Source organism: Jaculus jaculus, chromosome 9, assembly GCF_020740685.1.
Source record: "Jaculus jaculus isolate mJacJac1 chromosome 9, mJacJac1.mat.Y.cur, whole genome shotgun sequence".
In the NCBI taxonomy this organism is placed as follows: domain Eukaryota; kingdom Metazoa; phylum Chordata; class Mammalia; order Rodentia; family Dipodidae; genus Jaculus; species Jaculus jaculus.
In genome coordinates this window covers 96,035,374-96,058,591 of record NC_059110.1, presented here as the reverse complement: position 1 = coordinate 96,058,591, position 23,218 = coordinate 96,035,374, and the positions used below count along the sequence as shown (strand labels likewise).

General features: G+C 39.6%; 1 protein-coding gene across 5 annotated transcripts in view; it reads right to left on the bottom strand.

Annotated features, from left to right (window-relative positions):
• Positions 1-23,218, bottom strand: part of Bcas3 (BCAS3 microtubule associated cell migration factor) — a 664,126-nt gene that overhangs the window by 321,953 nt on the left and 318,955 nt on the right. For all 5 annotated transcript variants that reach the window (XM_004664529.2, XM_004664531.2, XM_045159845.1 and 2 more), the window contains 2 exons: positions 7,007-7,107; positions 3,617-3,813 (listed from right to left, as the gene is read on the bottom strand). In XM_004664529.2, the coding sequence (XP_004664586.1) occupies positions 3,617-3,813; positions 7,007-7,107 (298 nt within the window). The remainder of the gene's footprint in view (positions 1-3,616; positions 3,814-7,006; positions 7,108-23,218) is intronic.

Below are 23,218 nucleotides of genomic sequence, written 5' to 3'. Positions count from 1 at the left end.
ATAGCGCAAGAACATTCCATGAACTGTTACAGAAGAAACTAAAGTTCATAATGAGATGTCTTAAATAATGCAAGCATGGAATGAGAAGATGGAAGCATGCATCAATGCTTTAACCACAGATCAGCCAATGACAGAATCTATATAAGCTGGGGGTCTGGAAACTCACATTACTTAGTGACATGGCCATCCAAGTTTGTGTAAGACAACAAAATATTCACACAATGGCAAAATTGTCTATCAGCTCGTTTCTCATTAAATGACACATGACTGTTCACATCAGATAAAGAAGACCTTGGGCCAGGCATGGTGGCACATACCTTTAATCCCAGCGCTCGGGAGGCAGAGGTAGGAGGATCGCTGTGAGTTCAAGGCCACCATGAGACTCCATAGTGAATTCCAGGTCAGCCTGGGCTATAGTGAGACTCCACCTCAAACCCCTCCCCCACCAAAAAAAAAAATAGCCTTGGGTAGGTGGAACAGGAATTGGGTCTGAATAGAGTACAAGTGGGATTCATTTCAGAGACGTTTTATGGACTCCACCAAACTGCCCAAAACCATTTGAGGGGAAAAATCCTTTTCATCTTTTTTTTTTATTTTTTTATTTTATTTTTTAATTTTTATTTACTTTTTTATATTTAATTTTTTTTTTAATTTATGAGTGACAGACACAGAGAGAAAGACAGAGAGAGGGAGAGAGAGAATGGGCGCGCCAGGGCTTCCAGCCTCTGCAAACGAACTCCAGACGCATGCGCCCCCTTGTGCATCTGGCTAACGTGGGACCTGGGGAACCGAGCCTCGAACCGGGGTCCTTAGGCTTCACAGGCAAGCGCTTAACCGCTAAGCCATCTCTCCAGCCCAATCCTTTTCATCTTTCCTGAGCACACTTTTGTTCCTCCATCTCATTATTTTCTAAACAATAAAAGTATAACAACTGAGCATTGTCATTGTATTAGGAAGTACAAGTAATTTAGATAAGGATAGAACCATAGGAGATACTTATTTCTCATTAAAAATGTGCTACAGGGGTAGGAAAGACTTTGGATTTTGTTTTGATTAAAGAAGGATTTTCTTGTTGAGTAACCCAGGCTAGCCTCCAACTTCAGATCCTCAAACTGATCAGTTTCTCTCAAACTGGTCTCTACCCTCAAGAGTGAATTTTATGTTGTATGAACTGTGTCACAGTCACAGTTGAAGTAAGATATTATCATCAATTTCTGAAGGCTAATCTTTAGTGACAAGGGAAGCTTTATAGAACTCAGCTCCCTTTATGTTGTATGTTTCTTAAGTCTATTAACAAATATATCATCCAGGACACTGATGCTGCTATGGAAGATTCCTGTGGTCTAGCTATCAGGATGCTACGAAGAACTATGCAGCATTTGGGAGGAGAAAAGTCATCAATGGTCTTAATAGCAGCGGACCCTGCAAGCTTTACAGGTGGCCAGCCAGGTCAAATATGCCAACTGGTACAATGGTGGCATGTCTGTTTTGGGGGAAACCAAGTGCTCTCTGATTGGACTTGAAGCCTGTTCCACAGGAGAGAATTTATGATTGGTACTGAAAACCTAATCAAAAACCTGTGACTGGGGAGGCCATAAGCCCTAGGTAAGAAACTTACTGTTGTCTCGCCAAATGGATATAGTAGGCTCACCAATATGCCCTCCAAATACTTATGTTTATGCCCATAAATTATTCTCACTGTTGGTTAGAAGTTCTCTTTTCAGATGGTGATGACCACTGGGGAGGAGAAGGAGAGGGAGAAGCAGAAGAAGGATCACAAATTCAAAGCCAACATGGACGACACAGACCCTGTAACAATGAAAACAACAGGTGTGGCAGTGGATGAAAACAGAGTTGTGAATAGAGAGATAATAAGGACCTACTGAGAAGACTGTGGTTGCTAAGGAGGCCAGATAGGGAATGGAGTAAAATGCTTTTAAATAAATTTTGGAATCAAAGTGGTCAGACTTGAAGAACAGATGTGGTAATGCAAGTGAAAAAGGAGATGTTAAGGAAAAGCCAAGGCTATGTGGTAGCTCACACTTATAAGTGGCTGAAGACAGTCATAAATTCAAGTCATCCTTGACTACACAGTGAGTTACAAGCAAGCCTGGGCTTCAGGCAAACTCCTGTCTCAAAAATAACTAATAAAAACTAGATTCTGGCCTGAATACTAGTTGGTCGGAGGAATCGGTGGACGGGATGGACAGGTCTAGGGAGTAAGGCAAAGATTTCTGATTTAGACATGTTAAATGCTCAATGCTTTGGAGACCATCAAGAGGAAAAGTCAGGTGGGCAAGTGGCTGTCCTACAGGCATGGCTCCCAACACCAAACAGAGTATCTGGTGTACAACAAAAGCATAGTGTACTTAAGGAATGAAAAAACATTTTAAAAGCTTAATCCAACTTTGCAACAACTCTGATTTGTTATACAAAATGGGTACTGCTGTTGACAAAGAAGTATGTGATTAAGGCTGAGGAGATGGCTCAGTGTTAAAGGTGCTTGCTTGCAAAGCCTACTAGTCCAGGTTCAATTACCTAGTACCCACACACATAAATCCAGACAAAGTGGCATATGTATCTGGAATTGGTTTGCAATGGCAGGAGGCCCTGGCATACCCATTCATTCTCTCTCTATCTCTCTTTCTCTGTACCTCTTTGTAAAATAAGTCAAAATATTTAAAATAGTAAATATGTGATTAGAATGTGACATGTAATTAGAATATAATTTCTCACAATTTTATTTAAAGATATACATATAAATGTCAGCTGTTCTAAAATCAAAATTAGATATATAATAATTTTTTGTGGGTGTTAAGACAGGGCTATCCTATGTAGTCCAAAGTGGCCTCTAGCTCACAATCCTCCTGTCTCAGAATAGTGAAAGGTGGGATTAAACATATACAAAACTCCACCTTGCCAGAATTTATTGATTGACTGGTTTTTGGCAGAGCTAAAGACTAGATCCAGGGCCTCAGGCATACAGGAAAGTCTCTAAGGCTGAGGTACATCATAGCCCTAGAGTTGATTTTACAAGAAGACTATATTGTATTAAAGTGAGCCTTTCATCATCTGTTGTATATTTTGTATTAAGTCATGGTATGACAAATTAAGATGGTATGCAAATGTCACAATTCACAATTCAAAATTAACTGTATCACAAAATAAGTAGAAACAAAAAGCATACTTTTACATGTACATGATTCTGACAAGGATTATCAGGATATGTTATGGCAATGTACAGTAAAAAATTATTAATTCATACAAATCTATTTTAATCCACAATTTTTATAATATCAAAAAGTATAATGTAGGCTTAGATGACTATTATAGATGAACTTTAATTGGACAGTAATGATAACTTCAGAAATGTCAGGAAAAGAAACTTTGGGAGTATGAACACAGCATCTCAAGTTACAATGGCTTTTCAAAGTTTCCTGTGTATTTAATTAAGAGAAAAGACATTCTACAGCAGAAACATTTACTGCACGTAATCAAATAATGATGGGGGGTTGCACATAATAGCACATGTAGTTAGCATGTTACATAGCATGATCACTTCAAATGAATACATTCATCCTGCCATTCAAACAAGTCCCCAGTTCTGCTTTCCTACCTGAGACTGTTGAGATCTAGATCATCAGTATCAAAATCCAAAAGAGGCTGTGGTGTGTCACTTGGACCATGAGACTGCAACACAGATGAACTAGATGATATTACAGTAGTCTGGCCTGAGGGGTGGATGGTTTTAAACTGGAACTGTGGGCCCATCCACAGACGTCTGTGGGGACCAGTGTGTGTCACAATTTCAACCTGGAAAAGAGACGGAGCTGTGGCTTAAATGTATTATGTATGACTCCCCTTTGAGATTCTTTCACAATTCCTGTATCCCTTCTTTAAATGTCAACTTTCTTAAAGAAACTCATCTCAATGAAATAGAAGAGGGTCAGAGCCCCCACAATCAAAATGTGATTACAGTCATAGCCTGCACAGACATTAACTATATCCCTGAACTTGATTTCATCAGCATTAAAAACAAATAATATAAACAGACAGGCACAAGGATGTGCACAATGTATACATCATATGTAAAGCACAAAATCCTACGAAAGTAACAGGACTGGTTCCCTACATCATTGAACCAAGCATCAACTCCCAAGTGACTGCCTTTTAAAATTCAACCAAGACACCATTTATCATTATGTGGGTATGCACTAAACACTACCTCTATTAATTCAAAAATGAAAAGTCAATCCTGAAAGTAATTAAAAGTTATGTTTTTAAGTTCATGAAAAAGTTGTTCTTAGAGCATTTTGAGGCAAATAAAAAGTCCCACTTAAATTTTAACATGCAAAGCTAGTTTCCTTACATAATTCACTATTTTAGTATTTACACTGCTTTCAAAATTCCTCACATCTACTTGGTTGTTGTTTTGTATTGAGACTGTATCTCACTCTAGCCAAGGCTGGCTTGGAACTCACTCTGTGGCACAGGCTGTCCTTGAACTCATGGTGGTGATTCTCCTACAGCAGTCACTTAAATGTTGGGATTAAAGGTATATGTTACCATAACCAGTTTCATATCTACTTTTAGATGAAAAAGTTATTTTTCGGGCTGGAGAGTTGGCTTAGCAGTTAAGCGCTTGCCCGTGAAGCCTAAGGACCCGGGTTCAAGGCTTGATTCCCCAGGACCCACGTTAGCCAGATGCACAAGGGGGCGCACGCGTCAGCCCTGGTGCACTCATTCTCTCTCTTACTCTCTGCCTCTTTCTCTCTCTCTATCGCTCTCAAATAAATAAATAAAAATAAACAAAACAAAAAAAGTTATTTTTCTTTCTTCCTCATAAAGCTTATACTTTTTTTGTTTTCCTTTCTTTCTCCTTCCTTCTTTTCTTTTTTTTTTAAATCAAGATAGGATCTTACTCTAACTCAGGCTGAACTAGAATTCACTATGTAGTCTCAGGCTGGCCTTGGACTCACAGTGATTCTCCTAGCTCAGCCTCCTGAGTGTTGGGATTAAAGACATGTGCCACCATACCAAACAAAACTGAAACTTTGATTAGAATGTTTTCTCAATTGGCACTAACATTGACACAAGGTATTTATGTATAGCAAAACAGTAATATCAAAAATGCTTCATTGGATTGTAGAGATGGCTCAGGCGTTAAGGCGCTTTCCTGCAAAGCCTATCCAGGTTTGATTCCCCATATCCCACGTAAGCCAGATGAACAAGGTGACACACGTGTCTGGAGTTTGTCTGCAGTGGTTAGAGGCCCTGGTATGCTCATTTTCTCTCTTTCTGTATCTTCCTCTTTCTCTCAAATAAATAAATTTTTAATAAATTTCACACTGTGCAGAAGTGTAGGGAATGTTACCAGTATTATATTGAACTCAGGGGGTAGGAAAGCAAATATTAGAAGATAGGAGAAAACCTGAAGATGTGCATATTTTAACTTGACAAATGATCAATAAGAAAAATGGATTAAACATGCAATTCTTTAGGGAAAAACAACTATATTTCCAACAGTCTTGCCATTTCTATATCCAGTGTCGGTGCAAACACTTTGTGAAACTGGCTTCCCACATGTCTGGAGTATTTGCTCTGATTCTTCTATATTTAATTACATTTCTCTGATTGTGGTGATTAATTCTTAACAAAACATAACTGACAAGGTTCACAGAGTGTAGCTCTGTGTTTGTGAGTTCAAAAGGGCAACAACACTGTGGTCTGGAACAGTATTCACATTCCCACTAATCGCAGGGAGAAAAGCACTCAGATTGAGGACAGTGATTTCTGATTCAAGTAGTTGTACTCGGCGATGTAAATTAGGCCACAGATAAAGCATTCTGTGTATTTTAAGCTCAAAACCATCAGTGTCAGAGAGCCGAGAGGTAAACAGATGCCGGTGCAATCTCACTGAGGCGATGGCCAGATGTTCCTCTATTCACGCTCCTGTTGTGCGCAGGATGCACACTGTGGAGAGTGTCACACTGACAGCGCACAGGCCCCCAACTCTAACTGAGAAGCAGAAGTGAAGGACAGCGGTTTCTCTGCCAGCATTCGAGGACAGTATTTTTGATTCTGAGAAAGCTTGTGCATGTTGGGTTTACTTTATTGTAGCATAATTGAGAGACGATGGACCTGCATATGTCATTCAAGGAACATCGTGTCAGTGCTGTTGGCATGGCAAATAAATGTATGTCATGTAGAAACAATTTGATTCTCCAATTTCCAGATTCACTTTAGCTTTTCAGGCTACAAGAATGTGAGGAAACCACAAAGGGTCCCACTTTTTTCAGAGGCACCTGTCTGATGAAAAGCTGCCAGATAGTAATCTGAGACAGGGCATGAGCTTCACCAAATGATGTCAGGCTCGAGGCAGACATAACAGCACTTGTCATGAATTCATTTGTAATCTTTTCACCGTGAAATCTGCCCATCTCTTTTTATTTCAAAGCTCTTCAGAGGAAGATAGCTTCAGCTGGTAAGGTGAGGACTGGTCAGTTAAAGCTGTTATGGGATGGGGTTAGAGTCCACCAGAAGCAGCATTGCCTGGCTGACCCAGAACTTGAGTCAGAACTTGTGCACTGAACATGCTGGACTTCCATAACAAAAGTATAAGCCTGTCTTCAAAAGCTGCTGGCTGTACTAATCAAAGCAAAAAGACTGCTGGGTGGCTTTACTGATCTAAAAGCTTTAAATGTGTACCTAAATTCCAAGACTCTAAGAATCTATATAGGATATTTTATGTCTTCTGTATTAAGTATTATTTATATATGTATACAGATATATGTGAATGAAACATATGAGTACCATGTATCATGTACATGTAAATATGTGTATGTATACCTAGGACAATACTTTAGAAATACTCATAATAACAATAATCCTTGAGTATTCACGAAAGAGTTAGCAATTCTTCCCGTTTTACTCAAAGAAAAACATTAAATACAGATAGATTTCTGTTTTCCCTTATTTTAGCACCTCCAACATATCACAGTTTTACCTGAGAAAGCCATTCTTCATCTTCCTGTCCACTATGGTCAGAGGCTAAGCTGTCATAGGACCCATGTCGAGTAATGGGCCCAGGGCTTCCCGGGGGAACCACTAGAGGAGAAGAAAAACAGTCAGACCTCTTTAATGCACAGGGGGAAACGGGTGTAATCACACACACTCAAATCAAATGCTGAATGAGAGAGCTTACATGATGAAATACAGCATTCAAAGCACCGAGGCAATCTGTACAATTAATGAAGAAGCAAGGCTTAAGTTCTTGCAAAGAAGAAGGGCCTCCCAACTAAAAGTATACTTTAGCCAAGGATACTGGCAAACAGCATGCCCGTCTATTCAGAAGTCTGAGGGAAAAGGACTGGGACTTTGAGGCCAGCCTAGGCAACATGGAGAGGCTTCACCTCAGAAAATAAAAAACAAAACAACTGTAGGAATATAGTCATGTGAGGGAAAAAATCGCTAGCTACATGTAATACCCAAAGTACATTGAGGAGCAGTGACAAATGTATTCACTGTGGGATTACATTAATATTCTTTTACAAGAGCCCATTCAATAGTTTCATCTAAGTTGTAGTCATAAGAATACATATTTTATTGAAAAATATTTTCAGTTGCTGAAATTTCCACTAAAGAAATATGTCATTTTCTTAAACTATTTCCTAATTCTTCAGTAGTATGAGACAAACTAAACAGACTACTTTCTTCTAAAAAGAGAACCTTTATTTAGTCAAAGCAATAAAGATTTGTTTATGCACTTGCTTACTGCTTTTTGTTTTGTTTTGTTTGGGTTTGGTTTTTCAAGGTAGAGTTTCACTCTAGCCCAGGCTGACCTGGAATTCACTATGATCCTCCTACCTCTGCCTCCCAAGAGCTAGGATTAAAGGCGTGCGCCACCACGCCCAGCATAACTTATTTACTGTTTTTTAATTGTCTGAAGCAGGGTCTCAGTGGACTAGTCTCAAACTTACCATGCAGCTAAGGACAACCTTGAACTTCTAATCCTCCTGCCTATACATCCCAAGTGCTGGGATTTCAGGCACGTGTCCCTAAGCCCAGTTTTATGTATCACTGGATATCAAACCAAAGGCTTTGTGCATGTTACCATTCTAGCGACTAAGCTCTATGCCCAACCCAAAAATAATAAAAAAATTTAATGTTACTTGATTGCCTATAGACAAATATTATGTAACAAAAATCTCAGACTTGTCCTTAGAAAGTATAATCATTCATTCATTATGTCTCTCATCTCCTTTGTTCCTTCTAACAGACTTGTTTTCTTTTTTAAAGCAGTTTTAGGTTCACAGTGAAAGAGCTGAATTTACAACCCTCCAACCCCCACTTTCCCTCATGTGTCATCTTAATACTCAGAGCAATGAATTAACAAGGGAATAGAGCAAAAGAAAAGACACCGAGAGAGGAGAGGGAAGAAAGTAGGAGATGAGCACTAAAGAAACATGGAAGTATTATATGAAATGAGAAAGAGAAGACAATCTCATCTCTTCCACCACTAGATATAGTATTCAAACACACACATATATTTACATCCCAAATTTCCGTAGGCTAGATTGCTAAAAATGCAATGATAGAATGTGAACATTTTAACTATTCTGATAAGCATTCCGACAAAGAGCTAGATGCACTTCCATGGGCAGTCAAGGAGATGCCAATGTTACTTGACTCAGGGAAGAAACAGATGCAAATGAAGATGAGGTATGACCTAGGGCAAGATGTTCAAAGACAAATGCTCACAAGATTATGTGAACTTGCTACACGAAGAGAAATGGAACCTAACTCAGTCAATTACTAAACAAACATCATATTGAAGGTCAGATTTGCAAAAGTCCAAACTTTTTAGCTACTGGTTTTCAAAATCATTGCTTTCTAGCAAAGATGCATGCTAGTGTCTGGCACAAAACACAAATGGTGACAAAGGCTTATAGCTAAATTTCCATGATGGCCAATGATATGATAAAAAAGAGTATCATAATAAAAAAATCAATTATTATTAACATATTCTTTGGAGAAATTCTGTTATATATCACAATAGATGTTTTCAAAAGTCTATTATTCCCAAATCATCACCTTCATGTTTAATGTTAAATTCTTTTTTTATTTTTTATTTTTCGGTTTTCTGTGATAGGGTCTCACTGTAGCTCAGGCTGACCTGGAATTCACTATGTAGTCTTAGGGTGGCCTGGAACTCACAGTGATCCTCCTACCTCTGCCTCCCAAGTGCTGGGATTAAAGGCGTGCGTCACCATGCCTGGCACTGATGTTAAATTCTTATCATAGGGCAAGAGTATCTCTCAACTTCCCCTACTTAATTAAATTATTTTTTTCCTATTTTGGGTTTTGATGTAGGGTTTCATTCTAGCCCAGGCAGACCTAGAATTCACTATGGAGTCTTAGGGTGGCCTCGAACTCACAGCGATGTGGGACCTGCAGAGTTGAACATGAGTCCTTAGTGTCTTAGCCACTAAGCCATCTCTTCATTTCTTCCCCTACTTAAATAAGTAGTCAATAAGTTGATGGGCTGGAGGGATGGCTTAGTGGTTAAGGCGTTTTCCTGCAAAGCCAGGCCCCAGGTTCAATTTCCCAGGACCCACATTAGCAAGATACACAAGGGAGCACATGCATCTGGAGTTCATTTGCAGTGACTGGAGACCCCGGTGTGCCCATTCTTTCTCATTCTCTCTCTCCCCCGCTTTTCTCTGTCAAATTAAAAAAAAAAAAAAGTTGAGCCAGGCGTGGTGGCACACACCTTTAATCCCAGCACTTGGGAGGCAGAGGTAGGAGGATCGCTGTGAGTTCGAGGCCACCTGAGACTCCATAGTGAATTCTAGGTCAGCTGGGGCTAGAGTGAGACCCTACTTCGAAAAACCAAAAGTTGATTACAGAGTCATGTAGTGATACGTACTTGTAATTTCAACAAAGGGGAGACAAAGGCAGGAAGACTTCATTTTGGATGCCATTCTGGGCTACATAGTGAAACTATGTTTCAAAAAATAAAACAAATCCAGTAAAGTAAGTATATAGACACATAACCAGATGATAATACATTCTCTGTAAAGCAGACAAGGAGGGAAAAGATTTTAAAATAGTGGGAGTACAAACTGTGCGGATATCTGAGGGCAAAGTATTACTAACGTAAAATCAAGCACAATGGTCTAGAGGGAAAAATATAAAGGAAACGTTTTAGTAAGAGCAGTGAGGCCCCTACAGCTGTGAACAGAAGATAAAGAATTGGCTGTAAATGGCTTTACTTTTTTTCTTTTTAGTACTGAAACTCAAATAATGTGATGGCATGGCACTGAAAAGCTTTAATTAGGTGAGGGCCTGCATGTGTATATGTCATACGCTGTACACCCTGAGCCTGAAGTAATAGCTCTCACAGGAGGAGGGCTCCAGAAGCCTGGAGTAGATAGTGGAAGTTTACAGAGAATGACTGGATGCTTACTCGTTTGTCATGACAATGTGAATATCATGACTCAGATCAGCAAACAAAATCCAACAGCAAGGATGGAGGCGAAGCAAGGAGGAACTAAAATGACTGATGAACCAACACTAGCCATGAACTGACCATTGTGGAAACAGGCTGATGGGCACATGGAGGCTTACTACACTATTGTCATCTACTTGTGGGCATTCTTGAAAGATCCCACAGTGAAAAGTGGGGAGGAAGCAGAGGGGTATGGGGGAGGAGCCTCTCTGTCTTCATCTGCTTTTAAAGGAAGTAGTAAATATTCCCTATATACATCTAAGAAATGGATTTGATCCATTTGAAACAATGATAATAAATAAGCCCTCTTTAAACTGCTGAGAGAAAGAAACCATAAATTTGAATCCCACATTCCTAAATAGAAGCTATAAGAAGACCTTATAGTCTCTAGTATCCTAATGAAGAATATGTAAGAGTAATCACAATACGGGCAATAAAATTACATATGATTTTATAGGAAAAAAGTTCAACATTTGATATTCTTCTTTCTTATATTTATTTATAAATTTTAAAATCCATGTAGGAAGAACATTCTATACTTATTGCCTTAAGGGGAACAAAAACATACCAGGTCACAGGGGAAAAAGTAACTACAAACTTTGAACCTAGGATAAGATAAAAACATCAAAGCAATTGTGATTAGAACAGAGTTTGTAAGTTTGCTAACCACCAAACTATTAGGAATATTAATCAAGTCTCACACTGGTATTGTAGCAAGAGTGGCAGAGACAGAATGTGGAGACAAATGGTCCCTAAGAGAGAGCGAATAACATTTTAGGACAAACCTCTGTTAAATGTGTATCAGGGCTGAGAGATGCCTTAGCAGTTAAGGCACTTGCCTGCAAAGCCTAAGAACTCATGTTTGACTCTTCAGGTCCCACATAAGCCACGCACACAAGGTGACACAAGCACGCAAGGTCACACGTGTGCACAAGATGGTGCATATGTCTAGAGTCCAAGTGCAGTGGTTGGAGGCCCTGTTGCACCAATTCTCTCCTCTCCCTCCCACTCTCCCCTTCTTGTTCTTTCTTTCATAAAAAGGCCAAAAATAAAAATAAAAAATATTCTAAAGAGCTGTGTCTTTTATTTTTCCTTCTTTTTTTGAGGTAGGGTCTCACTCTAGCCCAGGTTGACCTGGAATTCACTATGTAGTGTCAGGGTAGCCTCAAACTCATGGCAGTCCTCCTACCTCTGACTCCTTGGTGCTGAGATTAAAGGAGTATGCAACCACGCTCAGCTAGTGTTTGGTTTTTGTGTTTTGGGGTGTTTTTTTTGCATGTGTTATGTGGTGTGGTATGTACTTGTATGTATGGATGTATGTGTGTGTGTGTGTGTGTGTGTGTGTGTGTGTGTGTGTGTGTGTGTAGGCCAGAGGTCAATGTTGGGGATCTTCTATCACGCTTTACCTTATGTTAAGACAAGGTCTCTCATTGAACTGGAGCCCCCCAATTAGGCTAGACTGGCTGGACAATGAGCTCAGGGACCCTGTCATGCCCTCATGTCCAGCACACATGGGTGTGCTGGGGATCTAAATTCGTGTTCTCGATGCTCGCACAGCAAGCACATGGTATATCTGCACAGTTAGGTCTGTGACCATGAGCCTCATGCTGCTGCCCATCATGAGGCATAGGGGAAAAGCGTGAGTGAAGAGTAACAGAGATATTATCTAGATAACAGATAAGACAGGAAATACAAATAAAGATGGATGCTACAGGGACAAGTCTGAACAATGACCAATAAGCACATAGGGACTTCGCAGTGGTAGGAATGAGAATAAAATGACCCCAAATACCTGACCTCACACTTTACACTCTGTAAGGACTACATACTTTATACAACATTAGAGGCGTTATGAATGAGTGAGATTTAATTTTTCCACATTTCTAATAATGCAGGCATAAAATAGAACTTGTTTTTCTGAATTTTAAAACAAGAATTTTCCTAAGAGTCTATTGAAATACAGTTACTTATCTTACAAATCTAAGGTCCATGGGCCAAAATAAATACAAACTCCCAAAATAAAAATGTTTTGTCATTTTATGAACATTCATCAACATTTTTAATGAGTCAACTTGTAATGAGCTTATTAATTGACAAAGAATTTTGAGTGGCAAATCCTTCTAAGCTCTATGCCTGCCTCTAGTACAGAAATTTATGGAACACCTGATCCAACTATAAACAAAGGAAATTCTATCAGTTTACCACTTTAATTGTACTGACTCTATACAGAAACACTTGATAAACACAAATCAGCAAGCAGGGGCAGGATGAGTAGGTCATTATAAGGCAACTGTGACCCAGGCTGTTTATACCATGTTTTCAGGAAAGCCTCTATAGCGAGTAAACAAGAGCTAAAAAAAAATCACTACGTGTATTTTGCTGTCAAGGAGTGATATATGGGTGTGTGCGTGTGTGTGTGTTTCTATTATATATTTAGATATTTTCACATGTGTTTCTTAGTGTAAAGAAAACAAATCTGTTTCAGTGCTGAACTTTGCAAAACAGTTCTTTCTATCTCAGAACCAAACACTTCCAAATTGGTAAAACAACAAAAACAAGATTATAAAGAGAAAATCTACATGGTTCTATCACAATCTCCCTGTGCTACACTCCCACAGAACGAAATTCTCAATATTCAAAATTTGGATTCATAATGTAACCTTTGCAATCTATAAAAGCCTAAAAGAATTCTATTTTGACAATCATATGGTATTCATGAGTTTGAGGGAATTGAAAATACTGTTTTACATGCCATTAAACTATAGGTATAAAGCATTAGGCATGAAAATAATAAATAAAAAGTCATAAATGAGGCTGGAGAGATGGCTTAGCGGTTAAGGTACTTGCCTGCAAAGCCAAAGAACCTCGGTTCAATTCCCCAGTACCCACATAAGCCAGATGCACAAGGTGGCACATGCAGTCTGGAGTTCGTTTGCAGTGGCTGGAAGCCCTGGCATGCCTCTCTCTCTCTCTCTATCTCTATCTCTATCTCTATCTCTGCCTCTTTCCCTCTCTCAAATAAATAATTATTTTTAAAAAGTCATAAACACAGTACTACTAGACATCTAAATTGAGAACTTTGCGCTTATTTAAATATCCCTTTAATATTGGCTGATGCCATCAGAAATATGTGACTCCAAGATTCTTTGTTATTTTATTTTATTTTTATTTATTCATATGAGAGAAACAGAGTAAGAGTAAGAGAGAGAGAGAATGAATGTAAGAGTACCAAGACCTATTGCCACATCTGCCTTCTTGGTTTTTTGAGGTAGGGTCTTGCTCTAGTCCAAGCTGACCTGGAATTCACTCTATAGTCTCAGTGTAGCCTTGAACTCATGGTGATTCTCCTACCTCTGCCTCCCCAAATGGCTAGGATTCAAGGTGTGTACCACCATGCCCAGCCAAAGATTATTTTTAAAAAATATATTTATTTATTTGCAAGCAAAGGGCAAGGGAGGGAAGAGAGATAAAAGGAAGAGAAGGAGAGATAGGAAGGAGAGGAGAGTGAGGATGGCACTTCAGGGCCTCTTACCACTGCAAACAAACTCCAGCTGTATGCTCTACTTTGTCCATTGAGCTTTACATGGGTACTGAACCCCACCCATCAGGCTTTGCAAACAAGTGCCTTTAACCACTAAGCCATCTCCCCTGCCTGACCAACACTTTAAAAAATATTATTTATTTATTTATTTATTTATTTATTTATTTATTTATTTGACAGAGAAAGAGGGAGAGACAGAGAGAGAGAGAATGGGCATGCCAGAGCCTCCAGGTACTGCAAACGAACTCTAGACGTGTGTGCCCCCTTGTGCATCTGGCTAATGTAGGTCCTGGGGAATCAAACCTGGGTCCTTTGGCTTTGTCTTAACCACTAAGCCATCCCTCCAGCCCCTGAACAAGATTTTAAGGATGAATTATTTTAACTTCTGGAGAATTTTAAACTTCTTTTTATATGACTATCAATTTTTATTCCTCCAAAAGAAAAAAAGAATAAAGCTTGAATTTCACAGAATCAAATTCTTTCTGAAATCTGCTTAAAGATATAGCTAGAACTCATAAATTAAGTTCATTAACAAATCTGTTCTCCATTGAGGGTAACTTTTATCATTAAGATAATGAATGTCCTTTTCATTAGGGCTGATAACTAATTGTTCCTCTTATTGTGTGTGTTTCGCATTTTTTTGAGATATTTGGGATAAAATAATCAGATATCCTAAAAATAAAGTTCAAGGCATATAGATGTTACTTCAAAATAAAGAATTAAGGACTGGAAGGATGGCCTAAAGGTTAAGGCATTTGCCTGCATAGCCAAAGGACCCAGATTCGATTCCCCAAGACCCACGTAAGCCAGATGCACAAGGGGGTGCATACACCTGGAGTTCGTTTGCAGTGGCTGGAGGCCCTGGTGTGCCCATTCTCTCTCTCTCTCTTTCTGAAATAAACAAAAATAATTTTAAAAAAATTTTTTTTATTTATTTACTTGAGAGCAACAGACAGAGACAGAAAGAGGCAGAGAGAGAGAGAGAGAGAGAGAGAGAGAGAGAGAGAGAGAGAGCGAGCGCGCGAGAGCGCATGCGCACGCAGAGTGGGCGTGCCAGGGCTTCCAACCACTGCAAACGAACTCCAGACGCGTGCGCCCCCTTGTGCATCTGGCTAGCGTGGGTCCTGGGGAATCGAGCCTCGAACCGGGGTCCTTAGGCTTCACAGGCAAGCGCTTAACCGCTAAGCCATGCCCCTTTCTCTCTCTGTTTCTCTCAAATAAATAAATAAATGAGCAAAATGATAAAAATAAAATAAAGAATTTAAAAATATTGTATGTAGCTTTTTCTAAACGTTAAAGAAATCAGAAAGAATTGCTCATACCTACAAGTTAGACTAACACACACATACAACTAGGTATTGAGTAGTGATTGTTTATGAAACCAGTAACAGGGGATGCTGATTGTTTCTTTTCTGTTCTTCCTCTCCTCTCCTGATGTCTCCTCAGGTAACAGATGAAAAAGTCATCTGGGTGTGTCTTTGGAAGCTTTAGAAAACCTATGTGTGAAGTTACAGCAACAACCAATGGTAAACTCCAATGACTCAACACTCACAGACAGTAGCTGCTCTTTACCCAAAATCAACTTCAATGAGACTGGCATCAGCGAACTCTAGTGACATGAATGGCACCTTGTTTTCTAGATTAGAATCATATCTACTTTAAAGCTATGCTGAAAAACAAAAATAAGCTAAATAAGTAGATTTAGAAAGAACTGTCTCAATTCACAAATTCACAATGTGATTAATAAATGAAAATTAAACCTATTTATAAATTCAATCAGAAATTTCACATTTATCATATGGCTTATGAGGACATGAAGACTGCTTTGGACAATTAACAGGGTCATACTGATGGGAGAGCTGAACGTGGAAAACCAGACTCTTCAGACTCAGATCAGAAAGTTTTGTTTCCTATTAGCTGGGTATGGTGGCGCATGCCTTTAATCCCAGCACCTGGGAGGCAGAGGTAGGAGGATCACCATGAGTTCAAGGCCACCCGAAGACTACAGAGTGAATTCCAGGTCAACCTGAGTTACAGTGAGACCTTACCTTGTAAAACCAAAAAAAGAAAGAAAGTGTTGTTTCCTGTGGGAACAATAAAAGCTCCACCATGCTGAAATCTTTAGTGGGGACCTCCAAAGTGAATCATGTTGTGCCAGCATTTCCCAGTTCTGAAGGTTATTTCAGGGAACAAGAGTTCTTATTCTAGCAACAGAGAAAATTGTGTGTTAAATGACATCATGCTGCTGTGAATGAAATAGCTCAGGCTCAAGGTTCACACAAAGGCCAGCTGTGATAAACTCTTCCAAGGACAAACTACCATATATTTTTGGTTCTTATTAAAAGCAGCCACACCATCCAAGAGGGCTCCATACCAAGCTCTGCTTCTGATCAGAAAGCACTCAGGATCTAAGGAGAATTTTGCTGAGGAAAGAAGTCTCCAGGAACATATGATTGAAAAGCACAATAGAAAAAGCAGTTCCCAATGAGCAAACAATCCATGCAAGAGAAAACACAATAGCCAACAAATCCATGTAAACCATAACTGGAGTCCTGTAAGTTTAAGCAAGTTATCATTTTATACATATCAAAACTTAAAATTTTAATGACTAAAAGAGAGAAGACCCTCAGATCAAAAATAGTATGTCCCTAATACCCTAAGAAATGGGTATTATTAAAATTCACGCCACTGACAATGTTGCAATTTAAATATAAAGGAATTCGGTGCATTTCGTGTGCAAAGTGGCTATCCCCAGTTGTTCTGTTCATTAGTAGCATGACTCACGCTACTGCAACGACAGAAGTGTTACAATGCATGCCAGGGAACAAGCTTTACCCACGTTGTATATTAAATGGATCAATGATCCTCCTTGCGCCCTGACCCTGTGGTACCAGAGATGTTCTCTAATTAATTATTAAAGTTTTCTAACAGTCAGTCACTGCGCATCTCTGGTTTCACTTTCCTTTTATTCCACATTCCCAGAAGAACAGTCACTAGCAATATATAATTAGAAAATGACATATATTCCTTGTCTGTGAGAGAATAGATTTCCCTGAATAACAGGCAACTCTCGGTACATCTTTTCCTTTCCTCCCTAATCTCCTTGTACAAATCACCAAGTGTTACACTACTCCCACAGGAGACATGACTGAAGGACCTTTCACTTGCTACTCCTGCTGTTGTCCAGATCACATGGCGTTTGTGTCTATGCAAGTTGTACCTGGAGGCAGACTGGCAGGGCTCCCAATTTTGTTTTGCTACTCAGCATGGCCGTAAACATCTCATTAAGGAGGAAAACAACAGAGAACAATGGGTTAGTTGAGCAAAAACTTCAAACGGTCCTGAGATACATCTCAGAACTGAATGGACTATGACAAAGCCTTCAAACATCTGCAGTTAAGGTAAAGGTGGAGATTAGTCACCGAGAAGGCTGCGCACAACGCCCACTTAGAGACCTCCATAATTCATTCACTAGCAAATTTAAAACATGTCAATTAAATCAACAACAGTAGGAAAACTAGAAAAAAAAAGTCCACTTTTATTACTTTTTGTATCATAATTGCATAAACCCTTGCTTGGAGCTTGTGAACAATAACCATTGCCTAGTATAGTTATCAGTCTAAACAACACAAACGCCCTTAGTGCTCACCACCCCAGGAGAAGACAGGAGCAATACCACTTACTCTGGAGGGGATAAGGACTGGTAGGGGATAGAAAGGACCTACTATGCCACTGAATACTCTTTAGTGCAGTTTAAATTGTGCAGACCATGTAGTGATATAAAAGTGGTTAATTAATCTAAAATTGTACAACAAAAACACTAAAATTTAGTACAGTGATTCCAGCCATAGTCAAGAAATGAAAGTAATACAAATGCATACTGTAAGGTTCATGAGTGACCAAGACCACGGATACCACTCTGAGGCAAAGATGAAAGCTTTTATTCGGGGTTGGGGGGGAGACACGAGCTGCCAGGACTGACTCTCAAGAGCGAGCAGAGCACAGCCAACCTGAGATTCCAGACAGTGGGCTTTACAGGGCTCTTCAGTTGGGGGAAGGTAAGGAAGGGAAAAGAACTCCTTTGTTCTATACATTAGCCATTTCAAATAGCTAGGGTGTGAGACCAGAACAGTGACCTTACTAGATAAGGAGGCAGGAAATCATGACCTGGGGGAGGCACTGTTAGGCAAGGAAGGGATAAGCACTGGGCAGTTTCTGAGGAATGTGGATAACCTACTTCTTTATGTCTCTGTCACCACATAGTGACTCCATTTTGTGAGCCTGCCCCAACCTAACACCTATCAAGAGATAATTAAAGCCAATACATAGGACAAAAAAGGTTATCTATCCTAGTCTTATTTTACTAGATTCAGTAAGAATTTTAAACAAGAGGTGTTGCTTCTCACTTGCTTATGTAACTCACTCTATATGTATGTATAAAATTTTTATATTTACACAAATCCCAATTTATAAGACCAGCTTTACCTACTATTCAAACAAATATTGAGTGTTTCTATTGAGAGAAATGATTACTTGCTAGAAGCTCAAAGCATCCAAGTCTAAATTCTAGATGGACTCATGAGCTGTAGCTGAGCCTGGAAGCACCAGCATGTAATCCCAGGTACATGGGAGACTGAAGCAGGAGGAGACAAGCTCAAGGCAAGCCTGGCCTATAGAGTAAGCTCAATACCAACCTAGGCAAGTAAATGAGATGCTTCTCTGGAAATTTCAAACAAGTGAGAAGGGGGCTCAGAACACAGTGCACTTCCCTGGCCTGTACAAGGACCTACTCTCAATCCCCAGAACTGCGAAACTGCAGTGGTGGCCACAGCAGTCTCACCACCAGTGAACAAGTCTTTCATGCCAGAAGAACTTTGTGCGCCTAATGCAGCTCCGACCATGCTTCACTTGTTTATCACCCAGTACTATTCCTGGAAAGTCCAGATCGTTGTACATTAGAAGTAAATACACATCGTCTCTTGCCTCAGCAAAAAAGGCAAAGTCATCTTGGCATAGAGAGATTAAGCTTTTAAACCTGGAAGACACCAACATTTTCATCCAATCCATAGGGACATAACTCAAAACCCTTCTAAGTAATCGGTAAGGACCTATGATGTCTTCCTTTGCCTTGACTACAAACAAATGAGAAATTCACAGAAGCAACAGTATTGAACACACTACCAACTAGTGCAGGGTTTTCTCTATGTCCAAAAGCAAGGGAACATTCTCCAAGGATTGATTATCCTCTCCTGAGTTAGCTCCACAAATCACTGTCATCATCTCAGCTACAGACTATGCAACGGTAGCATTCTTACAAGTTTATTGACAGATGTATACTGAAGTATTCACAACAAAAAACCTAACAAGCCATGCGTGGTGGCACATGCCTTTAATCCCAGCACCTGGGAGGCAGAGATAGGAGGATCACCATGAGTTTGTGGCCACTCTGAGACTACGTAGTGAATTCCAGGTCAGTCTGGGCTAGAGCAAGACCCTACCTTGAAACACACACACACACACACACACACACACACACCCAGCAACAACAACAACAAAAGATAACAATGGTAGGAGACTTTCTTACCCACATGGAAAATTACCAAGGGAATGGAAGGGCATCTGTTGAAGGTAGGTATTGGGTAGTTTCATGGAACATTTCATTATGTTCTATGTTTGGTTCTGATTGACCAGACCTTCAGTTCCATTGTTGCTTGTTTCCTTCTCTATAAACAAGGGTAGGTTCTAAAATCTCCATGAGTTTTAGGTCACATTGTGAGAATCAAGGGCAGGGACAATTTGAGCTTAAAGTTGAGGATTTTTCATTGCTTAACTATTAAGATGAGGCAACTGAGGCACACAAAGGAATAACTAGTTCAAGGTTACAATGTTCAATAAGGAAGGGAGAAGACAATTCACTTCTAAATTTACTATTTTCTAACTTACATAGGTTTTCCTATATTGAAAGTGATGCAGGAGCAGTCATAAATTTCTAAGGGAATATGCACATGGTGGACAAACACAGGTATAACTGATCAGCTGAGCAGAAGGACTGTGCTCCACAGTTCCCTTGATATTTTCTGGAGAATCAAAAACACTACTACGCAGTCAGTCAGAAGAGCTTGAAACAGTTTCTACACAGCAGAAAACGAAAATTATTACAGGATAGTACCTAAAAGAAGCAGTTTTATTAATGGAAATGAGGTGTGGATAGCCATATAAGAAACACTACTGTGAAGCAGAGATTTTCTGTTTTAGCACAATCCATATTTATATGATTACATTTCCTATAGTTGAGAGCAGTTATAATTAATGGATTTCCCTCCTTCTCTTAATGCAGCCATTTGTCAATTCAAATACAGAAAGCCCAATCAATTTTGATGTATTTAGTAAGCAATTTGTCAAACAGTGCTATAATCCAGTTAATATATTAATTCTTGTCATGGAAAGACAACTAACAACTATTATGTTTTCTATAACTGGTTTGGAGACAAAAACCTAAGCTCTGACTCAGTGGTCATTCTCATGAAGACAACAGTTCTGTGTCCCAATATCTCCAATCATGTAATAGGAAACCTACTTCATTTTCACAAAACATGTGGGTCTAAAGGACAAGGGTAGCTTCTAAATGACTCTAAAAATATGCATTCTTTGAATCCTTGCATATCATATACAATTTTAATAAAATTAACATGCCATTATGATGGACAAAAAATCACAAATAAAGAAGGTATAGAGCTTGTTAACATAATATATACAATTTAAACTAACCATATAAAATAAATTTTATGTGTCACCAAAGAGTTTTCAACACTTTGTTAAAATAACATAACTTGGGCTGGAGAGATGGCTTTGTGGTTAAGGCACTTGCCTGCAAAGCCTAAGGGCTCATGTTCAACTCTCCAGATCCCACATAAGCCATATGCACAAAGATGAGGCAAGCACAAGGTCACACATGCCCACTAACTGGCACAAGTGACTGGCATTCAATTGCAGTTGCTGAGGCCCTGGTGCATCAATTCTCTCTCTCACCTTCTCTCAAAAAAATTAAAATAAAATAAATAGCAACTTAAATATTTAATCTATACTCTCAAAGTTTCCTCACATGAGTTGCTTAAAAAATTGGGCTGGAGAGATGGCTTAGCAGTTAGGGCACTTGCCTGTGAAGCCTATGGACCCATGTTTGACTGCCCAAACCCCATGTAAGCCAGTCGCACAAGGTGAAGCATGTGCAAGGTCACATATGCTCACAGGGTGGTGCATGCATCTGGAGTTCAACTACAGTGGCCAGAGGGCCTGGCATGCTAATTCTCTCCCACAGAAAAAGGGGGGGGGGACTGTCTGTTGGGCTTGCCTCAAAAAAAAATGCTTCTTGATCTTTTATTTCTCCTATTCTAGCATATTTAGGGGAAAATGGGCTCCTATCAGCAAATAACACAGACACTAAACTAAGGCCATGCAGACCAACACAGGAAGTTATGCAGAGACTCCTGGAGGGCTGATAAGAGACATTCTTACTTGCCGTGCATGTTTCCGCCTCTAATCATTATCCTGTCTCCCTCTGCTGTGTCTATTCACAAACTGGAAGCTGGAGGCAAAAACCACTAGCTAAGCACAGCTCTTTGTCAGGTGGTCCAAAACAAACCTGGAACCTCCTGACAAAGTGTCAAATACTTGGTCACTAGCAACTGGGACAGAAATCTATATTGTATTTCTTTTTTTATATTTTATTTCTTGAAAGTGTAGATTTCATGCATGTGAATGTGTGTTCATATGTATGTGATCCTATGCGTGGGTGCGGGTGCACATGCACAAATGTGCATATATGTGGAGGTCAGAGCACAATCTGAGGTGTCATCCCCAGGGACACTGTCTACCTCTTTTTGAGACAGGATCTCTTTGGCCTGGACAACAATTTGGCTAGACTCACTGGTCAACAAGCTCCAGGGATCCTCCTCAGTGCTGGGATTATAGGCACATGCCACCACACCTGCCTGCTATGTGGGTAGTGGGAATTAAGCTCAAGTCTTCATAGTGCATAGCAAGCACTTTCCAATCGAGCCATATCTCCAGCTCACAAACTATCCCAAAAGCCATCCAAAGTATATCTGGTACACATTTTTCATAGATGAAGGCACTGTCCATTCAACAATGCTAAAATATTTTACAGTTCTTGACCGGGATATACAGTCAGAGTTCAAGAAAAACACATATCTAAAAAACAAAATTGGGGAGGATGGCCATTATTATTACTTTCTTTAGTTAGAGTAAGAAATAAGAATAGAAATAGAACACTAAATTCATTTTCAAGATATTAAGTTCTCATTGGCCCATTTATGAACCATGGAAGAGTAAAGAAAAAAAAATGTGCCAGACTAATTTGGCACAAGGCTGTGCATTTGTTTTAAAAACCTGCAATGTTACACCAGTCCTCCAGGAGACCAGACATCCCATTGTTTTATGTCTGCTCAGAAAGGTGCCCTATGTGTCAGAAAAGCACATTGAATATTTTTCAATGACCCAAGGGGCAGAGGTCACTTATTATAAATGGATAATGAGACCTAATGCAGTGCTCTGAGTGTGGACAAAGAAAGGGTCTATCCAAAGCCCCTGGTGGATTGGTCATTCAGGCTTTTATTTCCTCTGCACACTTAATGGAGTCAAACAATTGACAGAAATTCTATAGAGAAGAGTGAAACTGAGAGAAACGACTGTATTCTAACTCTGATAGACACATACAAATAGTGACCCTGAAATGGCGCCACAAGTCCTGCAGCCACTAACAGAGCAGACAGCTGCAGCATTCCCCCTAAAATTCCCATTTACTCATTCATTAGCAATTAACCCTACTGAAGGAAGTGATGGCACATCAAACCATGAGCCCATGCCAATATCATCCCATTATGTTCCTGCAGGTAGGCAACGACAGACCTATTTCAGCTCCATAATTTTGGAGAAAAAGGCAAACCAATATTGCCTGTATACTACATCCTCTATCCCCACCACGCATCTATTAAAATGTACAACCTATGACGACAGTCTCTATGTAAGAACTTCAAATGTAACTGACGTCAGGAACAGAGGTCTCGATGACTCCGAGGCTTTTGACCAATAGATTGTTTTAAAATCAAAATCAATGAACTGTTCTAGTGAAATCTGCCAATCCAATA